This window comes from Phyllobates terribilis, unplaced genomic scaffold (assembly GCF_046119375.1).
Source record: "Phyllobates terribilis strain yellow unplaced genomic scaffold, ASM4611937v1 Scaffold_2__4_contigs__length_985480577, whole genome shotgun sequence".
NCBI classification, from domain to species: domain Eukaryota; kingdom Metazoa; phylum Chordata; class Amphibia; order Anura; family Dendrobatidae; genus Phyllobates; species Phyllobates terribilis.
Window position 1 is genome coordinate 9,319,687 of NW_027362762.1, and position 13,403 is coordinate 9,333,089.

The following is a 13,403-nucleotide window of genomic DNA, read 5'->3' on the forward strand; positions in this document are numbered from 1 at the left end:
AGGAAGGAGGGGTCCGACACATGGACGAGATGAGGAAGGAGGCGTCCGACACATGGACGAGATGAGGAAGGAGGGGTCCGACACATGGACGAGATGAGGAAGGAGGGGTCCGACACATGGACGAGATGAGGAAGGAGGCGTCCGACTCATGGACGAGATGAAGAAGGAGGGGTCCGACACATGGACGAGATGAGGAAGGAGGGGTCCGACACATGGACGAGATGAGGAAGGAAGGGTCCGACACATGGACGAGATGAAGAAGGAGGGGTCTGACACATGGATGAGATGAGGAAGGAGGGGTCCGACACATGGACGAGATGAGGAAGGAGGGGTCTGACACATGGACGAGATGAGGAAGGAGGGGTCTGAGGAAAAGAAGGGATGAAGGAGGGGTCCAACACATGGACGAGATGAAGAAGGAGGGGTCTGACACATGGATGAGATGAGGAAAGAGGGGTCTGACACATGGACGAGATGAGGAAGGAGGGGTCTGACACATAGACGAGATGAGGAAGGAGGGGTCCGACACATGGACGAGATGAGGAAGGAGGGGTCCGACACATGGACGAGATGAGGAAGGAGGGGTCCGACACATGGACGAGATGAGGAAGGAGGGGTCCGACACATGGAAGAGATGAGGAAGGAGGGGTCCTACACATGGACGAGATGAGGAAGGAGGGGTCCAACACATGGACGAGATGAGGAAGGAGGGGTCCGACACATGGACGAGATGAGGAAGGAGGGGTCCGACATATGGACGAGATGAGGAAGGAGGGGTCCGACACATGGACGAGATGAGGAAGGAGGGGTCCGACACATGGACGAGATGAGGAAGGAGGGGTCCGACACATGGACGAGATGAGGAAGGAGGGGTCCGACACATGGACGAGATGAGGAAGGAGGGGTCCGACACATGGACGAGATGAGGAAGGAGGGGTCTGACACATAGATGAGATGAGGAAGGAGGGGTCTGACACTCGGACGAGATGAAGAAGGAGGGGTCCGACACATGGACGAGATGAGGAAGGAGGGGTCCGACACATGGACGAGATGTGGAAGGAGGGGTCCGACACATGGACGAGATGAGGAAGGAGGGGTCCGACACATGGAAGAGATGAGGAAGGAGGGGTCTGACACATGGACGAGATGAGGAAAGAGGGGTCCGACACATGGAAGAGATGAGGAAGGAGGGGTCCGACACATAGAAGAGATGAGGAAGGAGGGGTCTGACACATGGACAAGATGAGGAAGGAGGGGTCCGACACATGGAAGAGATGAGGAAGGAGGGGTCCGACACATGGAAGAGATGAGGAAGGAGGGGTCCGACACATGGACGAGATGAAGAAGGAGGGGTCTGACACATGGACGAGATGAGGAAGGAGGGGTCCGACACATGGAAGAGATGAGGAAGGAGGGGTCCGACACATGGACGAGATGAGGAAGGAGGGGTCCGACACATGGAAGAGATGAGGAAGGAGAGGTCTGACACATGGACGAGATGAGGAAGGAGGGGTCCGACACATGGAAGAGATGAGGAAGGAGGGGTCCGACACATGGAAGAGATGAGGAAGGAGGGGTCTGACACATGGACAAGATGAGGAAGGAGGGGTCCGACACATGGAAGAGATGAGGAAGGAGGGGTTCGACACATGGAAGAGATGAGGAAGGAGGGGTCTGACACATGGACAAGATGAGGAAGGAGGGGTCCGACACATGGAAGAGATGAGGAAGGAGTGGTTCGACACATGGAAGAGATGAGGAAGGAGGGGACCAACACATGGACGAGATGAAGAAGGAGGGGTCTGACACATGGACGAGATGAGGAAGGAGGGGTCCGACACATGGAAGAGATGAGGAAGGAGGGGTCCGACACATGGACGAGATGAGGAAGGAAGGGTCCGACACATGGACGAGATGAAGAAGGAGGGGTCTGACACATGGATGAGATGAGGAAGGAGGGGTCCGACACATGGACGAGATGAGGAAGGAGGGGTCTGACACATGGACGAGATGAGGAAGGAGGGGTCTGAGGAAAAGAAGGGATGAAGGAGGGGTCCGACACATGGACGAGATGAAGAAGGAGGGGTCTGACACATGGATGAGATGAGGAAAGAGGGGTCTGACACATGGACGAGATGAGGAAGGAGGGGTCTGACACATAGACGAGATGAGGAAGGAGGGGTCCAACACATGGACGAGATGAGGAAGGAGGGGTCCGACACATGGACGAGATGAGGAAGGAGGGGTCCGACACATGGACGAGATGAGGAAGGAGGGGTCCGACACATGGAAGAGATGAGGAAGGAGGGGTCCTACACATGGACGAGATGAGGAAGGAGGGGTCCAACACATGGACGAGATGAGGAAGGAGGGGTCCGACACATGGATGAGATGAGGAAGGAGGGGTCTGACATATGGACGAGATGAGGAAGGAGGGGTCCGACACATGGACGAGATGAGGAAGGAGGGGTCCGACACATGGACGAGATGAGGAAGGAGGGGTCCGACACATGGACGAGATGAGGAAGGAGGGGTCCGACACATGGACGAGATGAGGAAGGAGGGGTCCGACACATGGACGAGATGAGGAAGGAGGGGTCTGACACATAGATGAGATGAGGAAGGAGGGGTCTGACACTCGGACGAGATGAGGAAGGAGGGGTCCAACACTTGGACGAGATGAAGAAGGAGGGGTCTGACACATGGACGAGATGAGGAAGGAGGGGTCCTACACATGGACGAGATGAGGAAGGATGGGTCCAACACATGGACGAGATGAGGAAGGAGGGGTCCGACACATGGACGAGATGAGGAAGGAGGGGTCCGACACATGGACGAGATAAAGAAGGAGGGGTCCGACACATGGACGAGATGAGGAAGGAGGGGTCTGACACATGGATGAGATGAGGAAGGAGGGGTCCGACACATGGAAGAGATGAGGAAGGAGGGGTCCGACACATGGAAGAGATGAGGAAGGAGGGGTCTGACACATGGACGAGATGAGGAAGGAGGGGTCCTACACATGGACGAGAAGAGGAAGGATGGGTCCAACACATGGACGAGATGAGGAAGGAGGGGTCCGACACATGGACGAGATGAGGAAGGAGGGGTCCGACACATGGACGAGATAAAGAAGGAGGGGTCCGACACATGGACGAGATGAGAAAGGAGGGGTCCGACACATGGAAGAGATGAGGAAGGAGGGGTCCGACACATGGAAGAGATGAGGAAGGAGGGGTCCGACACATGGAAGAGATGAGGAAGGAGGGGTCCAACACATGAACGAGATGAGGAAGGAGGGATCTGACACATGGACGAGATGAGGAAGGAGGGGTCCGACACATGGAAGAGATGAGGAAGGAGGGGTCCGACACATGGAAGAGATGAGGAAGGAGGGGTCCAACACATGGACGAGATGAGGAAGGAGGGATCTGACACATGGATGAGATGAGAAAGGAGGGGTCCGACACATGGAAGAGATGAGGAAGGAGGGGTCCGACACATGGAAGAGATGAGGAAGGAGGGGTCCGACACATGGAAGAGATGAGGAAGGAGGGGTCCAACACATGGACGAGATGAGGAAGGAGGGATCTGACACATGGACGAGATGAGGAAGGAGGGGTCCGACACATGGACGAGATGAGGAAGGAGGGGTCCGACACATGGACGAGATGAGGAAGGAGTGGTCCGACACATGGACGAGATGAGGAATGAGGGGTCCCAGACATGGACAAGATGAGAAAGGAGGGGTCCAACACATGGACAAGATGAAGAAGGAGGGGTCTGACACATGGACGAGATGAGGAAGGAGGGGTCTAAGAAAAGAAGGGATGAAGAAGGAGGGGTCCGACACATGGATGAGATGAGGAAGGAGGGGTCTGAGGAAAAGAAGGGATGAAGTAGAAAGAGTCTGAGAAAAAGAAGAGATGAAGAAGAAGGGGTCTGAGGAAAGGAAGGGATGATGAAGGAGGTGTCTGAGGAAAAGAAGGGATGAAGAAGGAGGGGTCCAACACATGGAAGAGATGCGGAAGAAGGGGTCTGAGGAAAAGAAGGGATGAAGAAAGAGGGGTCTGAGAAAAAGAAGGGATGAAGAAAGAGGGATCTGAGAAAAAGAAAGGATGAAGAAGGAGAGGTCTGAGGAAAAGAAGGGATGAAGAAGGAGGGGTCCGACACATGGACAAGATGAGATGAAGAAAGAGGGGTCTGAGGAAAATATGGGATGAAGAAGGAGGGGTCTGAGAAAAAGAAGGGATGAAGAACGAGGGGTCCGATACATGGACGAGATGAGGAAGGAGGGGTCTGAGGAAAAGAAGGGATGAAGAAGGAGGGGTCTGAGAAAAAGAAGAGATGAAGAAGGAGGGGTCCGACACACGGAAGAGATTAAGAAGGAGGGGTCTGAGGAAAAGAAGGGATGAAGAAGGAGGGGTCTGAGGAAAAGAAGGGATGAAGAAGGAGGGGTCTGAGGAAAAGAAGGGATGAAGAAAGAGGGATCTGAGGAAAAGAAGAGATTAAGAAGGAGGGATCTGAGGAAATGAAGGGATGAAGAAGAAGGGGTCTCAGAAAAAGAAGAGATGAAGAAGGAGGGGTCTGAGGAAAGGAAGGGATGAAGAAGGAGGGGTCTGAGGAAAAGAAGGGATGAAGAAGGAGGGGTCTGACTGTGACACAAAAGAGATGGGGAAGGATGGGTCTGAGAAAAAGAAGAGATGAGGAAGGAGGGATCTAAGAAAAAGAATGGATGAAGAAGGAGGGGTCTGAGGAAAAGAAGGGATGAAGAAGGAGGTGTGTGAGGAAAAGAAGGGATGAAGAAGGAGGGGTCTGAGTAAAAGAAGGGATGAAGCAGGGGTCTGACACATGCAAGAGAAGAGGAAGGAGGGGTCTGAGGAAAAGAAGGGAAGGAGAAGGAGGGGTCTGAGAAAAATAAGAGCTGAGGAAGGAGGGGTCTGAGAAAAAGATGAGATTAAGAAGGAGGGGTCTTCACACTTGAAGAGCTGAGGAAGGAGGGGTCTGAGGAAAAGAAGGGATGCATAAGGAGGGGTCTGACTGTGACACAAAAGAGATGGGGAAGGATGGGTCTGAGAAAAAGAAGAGATGAGGAAGGAGGGATCTAAGAAAAAGAATGGATGAAGAAGGAGGGGTCTGAGGAAAAGAAGGGATGAAGAAGGAGGTGTGTGAGGAAAAGAAGGGATGAAGAAGGAGGGGTCTGAGTAAAAGAAGGGATGAAGCAGGGGTCTGACACATGAAAGAGAAGAGGAAGGAGGGGTCTGAGGAAAAGAAGGGAAGGAGAAGGAGGGGTCTGAGAAAAATAAGAGCTGAGGAAGGAGGGGTCTGAGAAAAAGATGAGATTAAGAAGGAGGGGTCTTCACACTTGAAGAGCTGAGGAAGGAGGGGTCTGAGGAAAAGAAGGGATGCATAAGGAGGGGTCTGACTGTGACACAAAAGAGATGGGGAAGGATGGGTCTGAGAAAAAGAAGAGATGAGGAAGGAGGGGTCTAAGAAAAAGAATGGATGAAGAAGGAGGGGTCTGAGGGAAAGAAGGGATGAAGAAGGAGGGGTCTGAGGAAAAGAAGGGATGAAGAAGGAGGTGTTTGAGGAAAAGAAGGGATGAAAAAAGAGGGGTCTGAGAAAAAGAAGGGATGAAGAAGGGGTCTGACACATGAAAGAGAAGAGGAAGGAGGGGTCTGAGGAAAAGAAGGGAAGGAGAAGGAGGGGTCTGAGAAAAATAAGAGCTGAGGAAGGAGGGGTCTGAGAAAAAGATGAGATTAAGAAGGAGGGGTCTGACACACTTGAAGAGCTGAGGAAGGAGGGGTCTGAGGAAAAGAAGGGATGAAGAAGGAGGTGTGTGAGGAAAAGAAGGGATGAAGAAGGAGGGGTCTGAGTAAAAGAAGGGATGAAGAAGGAGGGATCTGGTCTAGGTATAAGTGTTTTGGTGCTGATTAGTCATCTGTCCCCCATTGAACATGGCATGTCGCCCCCCAGTGAGCACTCACCTGACAGAAGAGCTGGTGACTGTCCTCGGATACCAGGAGGAGACAGCAACTTGGGGACTGTGTCTGCTCTTCCAGCTGGAAGAGATAAGAAGGATTTGAAAAGTCAAAGCAAGTAAGTTGGTGCGAAAAGTTGAACTTTTTCAGATGAAAAACCTTGTACCTGTATTTCAATGGTGGACATTCAATTGGTCATCGGCAGGTGAGCAGCACATCACCCCCGCTGATCACCGCTGTACACTAACAGTGCGGGAAGAAGCTGGGGTTCACACAATGTAAAGGAAAAGAAAACTCCGAGCCGCAGGGAATTGGGAGGAATACAAAGAGCTAAAGATAAAGGAAACAGACCCATCGAAAAGGAGCGAGACGGGAAAAAAAGAGGCTCAACGTGACCCAAGGCCATTGTCCAAAGTCTATAGAGAAAAACGTAAAAATAGCAAATTGCCATTGACAAGTTTCTGATTCTAAATAAAGAATTCTGAAAGATAGAAATTCTACCTCAGTCACATAAAGGCGACGTTCACTCCTACAAGAAGAAACCCTACAGACCCCATTGTAGTCAATAAGGCCTATGGGGCGCCACTGCTGTCTATTGTGTAATGGACCCGCATTGTTATTACTTTAAGAATTATGATCCAATTATCAGGAAACACAAACTCAATTAATCTGTTGACTAAATCGGTATTTATTGTACCCCAGTCTAGAATAAAGTCGGCTGACCCCATCATGAAGGCGGGACAACCGTGTCATTTGTCTCCCGACTTCTTCCCGACAGATGATATCGGGGAAAAAAGGATCTAGTCAGTTGGATTTCTACCAGTCGATCCTTTTGCTCTCCAGGAGATTCAACACAAGGAGCAGAGTCCAGCAGTGGATCCTCGCAGAGGACAGAGGAGAGCTCGGCTAAGCCCAGGAGATACAGGAGTCAGCCGGACCCTCGGGGGTCCTTACTAGATTGACCATGGGTGCAGATATGAATTCTTTCAAATCTTGGCCCATGTGGTCTCCAGCTATCACTGTGTCCAATACAAGCGTGGGACTCATCGCTGAAGAGGACAAACCTCCATTAAAGCCTCCATTCACTACCTGGAGACCATGTGGTCATCACCATGAAGAGGAATCATGATGGAACATCAATCTGATCCTACTCCAGAGATTATAATGTAGGATGGCAAAACATTGCTTAACCCATAGCTGCAGCGTCTCCGGACTTATCTCCATCCAGCACATCAGGGACGTCATTGGCCAGTGATCACACAGGAGCTGCCGGCAGCGGATCTTGATGATTTGCATTGTGAATTCAGAAGAACCTTCCTCAGACGACTATTATTAAGCTCTGTGATAGCAGCCGAGCAGTATTATAGTAGTTATATTCTTGTACATAGGAGCAGTATTATAGTAGTTATATTCTTGTACATAGGAGCAGTATTATAGTAGTTATATTCTTGTACATAGGGGCAGTATTATAGTAGTTATATTCTTGTACATAGGGACAGTATTATAGTAGTTATATTCTTGTACATAGGGGGCAGTATTATAGTAGTTATATTATTGTACATAGGGGGCAGCATTATAGTAGTTATATTCTTGTACATAGGGGGCAGCATTATAGTAATTATATTCTTGTACATAGGGGGCAGTATTATAGTAGTTATATTGTTGTACATAGGGGGCAGTATTATAGTAGTAATATTCTTGTACATAGGGGCAGTATTATAGTAGTTATATTCTTGTACATAGGGGGCAGCATTATAGTAGTTATATTCTTGTACATAGGGGCAGTATTATAGTAGTTATATTCTTGTACATAGGGGGCAGCATTATAGTAGTTATATTCTTGTACATAGGAGCAGTATTATAGTAGTTATATTCTTGTACATAGGGGCAGTATTATAGCAGTTATATTCTTGTATATAGGAGCAGTATTATAGTAGTTATATTCTTGTATATAGGAGCAGTATTATAGTAGTTATAGTCTTGTACATAGGGGGCAGTATTATAGTAGTTATATTCTTGTACATAGGGGCAGTATTATAGTAGTTATATTCTTGTATATAGGAGCAGTACTATAGTAGTTATATTCTTGTACATAGGGGCAGTATTATAGTAGCTATATTCTTGTACATAGGGGGCAGTATTATAGTAGTTATATTCTTGTACATAGGGAGCAGTATTATAGTAGTTATATTCTTGTACATAGGGGGCAGTATTATAGTAGTTATATTCTTGTACACAGGGGCAGTATTATAGTAGTTATATTCTTGTACATAGGAGCAGTATTATAGTAGTTATATTCTTGTACATAGGGGGCAGTATTATAGTAGTTATATTCTTGTACATAGGAGCAGTATTATAGTAGTTATAGTCTTGTACATAGGGGGCAGTATTATAGTAGTTATATTCTTGTACATAGGGGCAGTATTATAGTAGTTATATTCTTGTATATAGGAGCAGTACTATAGTAGTTATATTCTTGTACATAGGGGCAGTATTATAGTAGCTATATTCTTGTACATAGGGGGCAGTATTATAGTAGTTATATTCTTGTACATAGGGAGCAGTATTATAGTAGTTATATTCTTGTACATAGGGGGCAGTATTATAGTAGTTATATTCTTGTACACAGGGGCAGTATTATAGTAGTTATATTCTTGTACATAGGAGCAGTATTATAGTAGTTATATTCCTGTACATAGGTAGCAGTATTATAGTAGTTATATTCTTGTACACAGGGGCAGTATTATAGTAGTTATATTCTTGTACATAGGAGCAGTATTATAGTAGTTATATTCCTGTACATAGGTAGCAGTATTATAGTAGTTATATTCTTGTACATAGGGGGCAGTATTATAGTAGTTATATTCTTGTACATAGGAGCAGTATTATAGTAGTTATATTCTAGTACATAGGAGGCAGTATTATAGTAGTTATATTCTTGTATATAGTGACCAGTATTATAGTAGTTATATTCTTGTACATAGGGGGCAGTATTATAGTAGTTATATTCTTGTACATAGGGGGCAGTATTATAGTAGTTATATTCTTGTACATAGGGGGCAGTATTATAGTAGTTATATTCTTGTACATAGGGGCAGTATTATAGTAGTTATATTCTTGTACATAGGGGCAGTATTATAGTAGTTACAATTTCCACTAGGGTACAGCATGAAGTATAAGCAATCTGTCCCATCTCCTGTTAGTAATCATGTATAATATGGAGCCTTTTCTGCCGCACGTATGACCTTGTGTTGCTTTCTTGCTTGCTGCACTGCAGTTGATGTTGGAGATGGCGGCTGCCTTCGCTTTTTAAGGTAATGACACTGCAGGAACTTAAAGAAAAATCATGAGTCCGATTCTCTATTGTTCGGTTGAAAGCCATAAGCTGCAGGAGAACAATGGAGTCTCGGTGTGTTGGCGGCGTAAAGAAACGATTCATGACTTAATGGCGGGGAGGCAGAAAATAACACTTGAGATGTCTGTTTCCACCGCTCTGGAGATCAACAGAACATCCTGGAGTCGGTCCATTAAAATGAGAAACTTTAGAAAGTAACAATAGCAATTTCAGGTGAATAGCAGCAAATTGCCCTAATAGATGCATCCAGCCGCCACGGGAACGTTCAGCTTTTTAATCCCCAGATATTAATTTTGCATTATGTAAAGAAGAAAAGAATGAATAGACGTTCAGAGAGGGGCGCAATAGTGTAGGCTTTTCAGTGATTTATGTGATTGACAGTTTTCAGGCGGTGGGTCCTCGGCAAAAAAAACAGCGCTGGTGGCCGCTACGCCGCGCTCGGAACATTCTGTGATAGGAGCTTCCATGGAACAAAGACTGGATTAGATAGGTACCGAGATCCCATAAAGCACAATGGATCGCTTTCTTATTATTACTTTTTTATGTAAAGTTATCATTATTCAGAAATTTCAATTAGTAATAAATTTCAGAAATCCCATAATTTTCCTAATAAAGGCTCAGTTTTAGTGCAGGACTAATGAGCAGATTAATGTTGGGGGGAAGGACTTCATAAATATTAAATGGAAAGTTGCTTAAAAAAATTGGAATTAAAATGAAATCCCACAATTTAAACACCATATCGCCCAATTGTCATTGGTCAAAAAACAATCCTAATGTGATATTTCTCATGGCTGAAGCTTTGTTACAATTGTATCTTCTCTAGATAATGTGCTTTGAGCATAACAGCTGATGCCTCTTACTTGTACTGATACATTGTTGCAAAGTGTCAAGAAAGGAGAAAACAATTATGCTGCTGCTGAGAATACCTCACAAAGCATAGGCTAAACTGGATACAAATGTAACAAACCATCAGCAGTGAAAAGTATTAGGACTTGCTACAGATTTTCAACCTCTGATAGAAACTCAAAGGCTTCAATCCACTGATGGCCAGAAGATTTCTAGATAAGAGTGAAGAATAGAAGCACAGAATATATTGGGAAGTTGAAGAACTCATAAAAAAAAAGAAAAACTTTAACGGGTTTCCGTCGACACGAGATCTCACTATTAGGAGGATGCAACTGTGTTATTTTTCCCACCTGCCCTAATAAGTATTGTGATGTGACTATGGGGGAGCGGAGGGAGTAGCTGCGCTCAGATCCTGGGATCAGAAGGGTACAGATTCGTCCAGTGTAGAGAGGGTCACAAACTTTCTATAAGGGCCCATGAGTTTCACATGACAACCCTGACAAGGACCCTATGAGAACAGATTATTGTCTTCAGTCTTCAGGTCATGGAGGGATCGGACTGAGGATAGAATAATCTGCTGCAAATATCTTATTATTCGCTCCATTACCGAGCAGGATCCAGAACTCTGGAGAGAAGGACTGAAGGTGAATGAGGCTGATAACAAAGTAATACAAGAAGGAAACTTATGGGCACAGTATCCATGGAGACATGGGATGTGTAACTATGCAACTGAAGAGACAATGCGGCAGTAACCATAGAAATGCACAAAATCGGAGCACTAACATCTGTAGTTTTTGTGTTTTGTCTAAAATGTTCTGAAAAGGATTCTGATTGATTTCTTATAGTTCTTCGAATATATTAGTCATAGTTCTCAGTTACAGAGTTAGAAATTCACTGCATAGAAATAGAGCTAACAAAATAACTGTCTGTAACCTCCACTGGGGGGAGCTCCCTGTATACAGAGATACATGATAAGATTCTGTCTGCAGCCACCACTAGGGGGAGATCCCTGTATACAGAGATACAGAATAAGAATCTGTCTGTAGCCACCACTAGGGGGAGCTCCTTGTATACAGAGATACATGATAATATTCTGTCTGCAGCCACCACTAGGGGGAGTACCCTGTATACAGAGATACAGAATAAGAATCTGTCTGTAGCCACCACTAGGGGGAGCTCCCTGTATACAGAGATACATGATAATATCCTGTCTGCAGCCACCACTAGGGGGAGATCCCTGTATACAGAGATAGATGATAAGATTCTGTCTGCAGCCACCACTAGGGGGAGTTCCCTGTATACAGAGATACATGATAAGATTCTGTCTGCAGCCACCACTAGGGGGAGATCCCTGTATACAGAGATACAGAATAAGAATCTGTCTGTAGCCACCACTAGGGGGAGCTCCCTGTATACAGAGATACATGATAAGATCCTGTCTGCAGTCACCACTAGGTGGAGCTCCCTGTATACAGAGATACATGATAAGATCCTGTCTGCAGTCACCACTAAGGGGAGCTCCATGTATACAGAGATACATGATAAGATTCTGTCTGCAGACACCGCTAGGGGGAGCTCCCTGTATACAGAGATACATGATAAGATTCTGTCTGCAGTCACCACTAGGGGGAGCTCCCTGTATACAGAGATACATGATAAGATCCTGTCTGCAGCCACCACTAGGAGGAGCTACTGTATACAGAGATACATGATAAGATTCTGTCTGCAGCCACCACTAGGAGGAGCTACTGTATACAGAGATACATGATAAGATCCTGTCTGCAGTCACCACTAAGGGGAGCTCCCTGTATACAGAGATACATGATAAGATCCTGTCTGCAGTCACCACTAGGGGGAGCTCCCTGTATACAGAGATACAGAATAAGAATCTGTCTGTAGCCACCACTAGGGGGAGCTCCCTGTATACAGAGATACATGATAAGATCCTGTCTGCGGTCACCACTAGGGGGAGCTCCCTGTATACAGAGATACATGATAAGATTCTGTCTGCAGCCACCGCTAGGGGGAGCTCCCTGTATACAGAGATACATGATAAGATCCTGTCTGCAGCCACCACTAGGGGGAGCTCCCTGTATACAGAGATACATGATAAGATTCTGTCTGCAGCCACCACTAGGGGGAGCTCCCTGTATACAGAGATACATGATAAGATCCTGTCTGCAGCCACCACTAGGGACAGGACTATTACAATACCGCCCCCTATATAGAAAGATATAACTACACTGCTCAAAAAACTAAAGGGACCCCTGAAATAACCCCTCCTAGATGTGAATGAATGAAATCTTCTCATTGAATACTTTGTTCTGTAGAAGCTGAATGTGCTGACAACAAAATCACACAAAAATCATCAATGGAAATCACATTTATTAACCAATGGAGGCCTGGATTTGGAGTCACCCCCGAAATTAAAGTGGAAAAACACTACAGGCTGATCCAACTGTGATGTAATGTCCTTAAAACAAGTCACAATGAGGCTGAGTATTGTGTGTGGCCTCCACGTGCCTGTATGACCTCCCTACAACGCCTGGGCATGCTCCTGATGAGGCTGAGTATTGTGTGTGGCCTCCACGTGCCTGTATGACCTCCCTACAACGCCTGGGCATGCTCCTGATGAGGCTGAGTATTGTGTGTGGCCTCCACGTGCCTGTATGACCTCCCTACAACACCTGGGCATGCTCCTGATGAGGCTGAGTATTGTGTGTGGCCTCCACGTGCCTGTATGACCTCCCTACAACACCTGGGCATGCTCCTGATGAGGCTCAGTATTGTGTGTGGCCTCCACGTGCCTGTATGACTTCCCTACAACGCCTGGGCATGCTCCTGATGAGGCTCAGTATTGTGTGTGGCCTCCACGTGCCTGTATGACCTCCCTACAACGCCTGGGCATGCTCCTGATGAGGCTGAGTATTGTGTGTGGCCTCCACGTGCCTGTATGACCTCCCTACAACGCCTTGGCATGCTCCTGATGAGGCTGAGTATTGTGTGTGGCCTCCACGTGCCTGTATGACCTCCCTACAACGCCTGGGCATGCTCCTGATGAGGCTGAGTATTGTGTGTGGCCTCCACGTGCCTGTATGACCTCCCTACAACGCCTGGGCATGCTCCTGATGAGGCCGAGTATTGTGTGTGGCCTCCACGTGCCTGTATGACCTCCCTACAACGCCTGGGCATGCTCCTGATGAGGCTGAGTATTGTGTGTG

General features: G+C 46.9%; 1 protein-coding gene across 4 annotated transcripts in view; it reads right to left on the reverse strand.

Moving 5' to 3' along the window:
* Window positions 1-13,403, reverse strand: part of PDE2A (phosphodiesterase 2A) — a 758,587-nt gene that overhangs the window by 150,000 nt on the left and 595,184 nt on the right. For all 4 annotated transcript variants that reach the window (XM_073661082.1, XM_073661081.1, XM_073661080.1 and 1 more), the window contains one exon: window positions 5,988-6,062. In XM_073661082.1, coding sequence (XP_073517183.1) covers window positions 5,988-6,062 — 75 coding nt within the window. The remainder of the gene's footprint in view (window positions 1-5,987; window positions 6,063-13,403) is intronic.